This window comes from Triticum urartu, chromosome 4A, assembly GCF_056163025.1.
Source record: "Triticum urartu cultivar PI428250 chromosome 4A, HENAU_Tu73, whole genome shotgun sequence".
Taxonomy (NCBI): Eukaryota; Viridiplantae; Streptophyta; class Magnoliopsida; order Poales; family Poaceae; genus Triticum; species Triticum urartu.
The window spans coordinates 481,202,701-481,204,366 of NC_141876.1; the positions used below are offsets into that span (position 1 = coordinate 481,202,701).

A 1,666-nucleotide genomic window follows, 5' to 3' on the forward strand; every position below is an offset into this window, starting at 1 on the left:
TACATAGGTAATTATGCCATTTTTAGCTAACTAAGCTTATTATGTCAATTTGGAGGAAAATAAGGTAAGTATAGGTCATTTTGTGCTAACATAAGTAATTATGCCATTTTTGAGCTAACGTAGGTAAAATGGTTCATTTTGGAGCTAACCTAGCTAAAATGAATCATATATGAGCTAACCTAGGTAAACTTGGTCATTTTGGACCTAACCTAGGTAAAATGGATCATATTGGAGCTAACCTAGGTAAAATGGATCATTTTGGAGCTAACTTAACTAATTATGCCATTTTGAGTTAACTAAGCATATTATGCCATTTTTGACAGAAGTAAGCTAAGTATAGGTCTTTATTGAGCAAATCTAGGTAACTAAGCATATTAGAGATAACATAGCATATTAGAGCTAACTTAGGTCATTTCGGAGGAAACAAAGCTAAGTATAGATCATTTTGGAGATCTGACATACCTGACATAGTTCACTCCTCCTTCTTCTCCTTCTCCTTCATCATCTTGATGTGCTTAGAGCGGCGAGGTAGTGTAATGTACTCTTCTACCACAATTGGCATGGTCATGTCGCCTAGCTGTGGGATCGCCGGCGCCACCACCATCACGAGGTCATTGTCAGGCACCACCACCATCGCAAGGCCATCTTCAGGCAGCACCATCGCTAGGTCATCCTCAGCCACCACCATCTCTTTCCCATCGTTAGCCACCACCATCGCTTGGCCATCGTCAGCCACCACCATCGCGAGGTCATCGTCAGACAGAATAGGTTGCACCTCCTCATCCCCACTCTGCTCCTCTTCTTCCCCACTCCATTCCGGATCATCCTCGCTGCTGCTTTCCTTGTAGCCAGACTCGCTGCTGCTTTTGCTATAGCCAGAGTCACTGCCGCTGCTCTGATTGCCCGACCAAATGCAACAAAGTTTTTTTAACAATCGGTGTGAGACAAAGCCAAATGGAGAGGAAGAAGAGGCAGAGCGTACTGGCATCATCGTCGTCCTGGTAGCGCATGTGGCACATAGTCATGTTTAACCCCTTCACGGTGAGCATGGCATCGCCGTCGTACCTGAAGACAAGGAAGTACCCATGCCTCAGGTCGTAGGCACGGGCGAACTGCTCCCAGCCACAACATAGGTACATGTGGTCATTCCTGATCACCACCTCCATGTCCCAAGGCCCGCGAAGCCCGCTGCCGGCCTGTCGCAGCTTCACATTCTTTGGCCGATGGCCGTCGAGCATCTCCATAAAAGTGTAAGGCAGCCTCTGCAACGTGGGTCAAGGAGTGATATAGCAAACAACAGAGTTATGATAAAGAGATGGGTGAATGGGAGATCTCTCCTTTTATATACCTGCCTCTTGGAGGAATTCTCAAGTGTGATCGTGAAGAACTCGAAACCTTCCAAGTCATACTCCAGTGTGGCAGAGCGTAGCCTGCGGTGGCGGCCTCCCCCCATCTCTGATCAGCAGCACAAGAGACCAATTAGTATCTAGAACCATATCTATCAACTGTTTCATATTTGATTAATGGACATAGTTGGAACAGAGCCAAGTTTTTAGACATGAAAGAAAACCGAGAAAAAAGGCAATGCACTTGTGGCCAACAACATCAACAACACTTAATTAATTTGGAAGGTTAGTTGGCAATGGCAATTAGCACCCTTCAAAAC

At 45.7% G+C, this 1,666-nt stretch overlaps 1 protein-coding gene across 1 annotated transcript; it reads right to left on the minus strand.

Annotated features, from left to right (window-relative positions):
- Nucleotides 1–468: 468 nt before the first annotated feature.
- On the minus strand, nucleotides 469–1,453 carry LOC147976236 (uncharacterized). The gene is made up of 3 exons (XM_087519743.1): nucleotides 1,349–1,453; nucleotides 983–1,262; nucleotides 469–903 (listed from the first exon to the last, which is right to left on the minus strand). The coding sequence occupies exons 1-3, from the start codon at nucleotides 1,451–1,453 to the stop codon at nucleotides 473–475; spliced, it is 816 nt and encodes a 271-aa protein (XP_087375869.1). The 3' UTR covers nucleotides 469–472.
- Nucleotides 1,454–1,666: the final 213 nt, after the last annotated feature.

Bases quoted from the DNA above. Each gene is read 5' to 3' on its own strand.
- LOC147976236 (XM_087519743.1), bottom strand. From the start codon at position 1,453: ATGGGGGGAGGCCGCCACCGCAGGCTACGCTCTGCCACACTGGAGTAT. The intron at 1,263-1,348 runs GTATATAAAAGG...CCCACGTTGCAG, and splicing joins AGAATTCCTCCAAGAGGCAG to AGGCTGCCTTACACTTTTAT. The intron at 904-982 runs GTACGCTCTGCC...GCATTTGGTCGG, and splicing joins CCAGGACGACGATGATGCCA to GCAATCAGAGCAGCGGCAGT.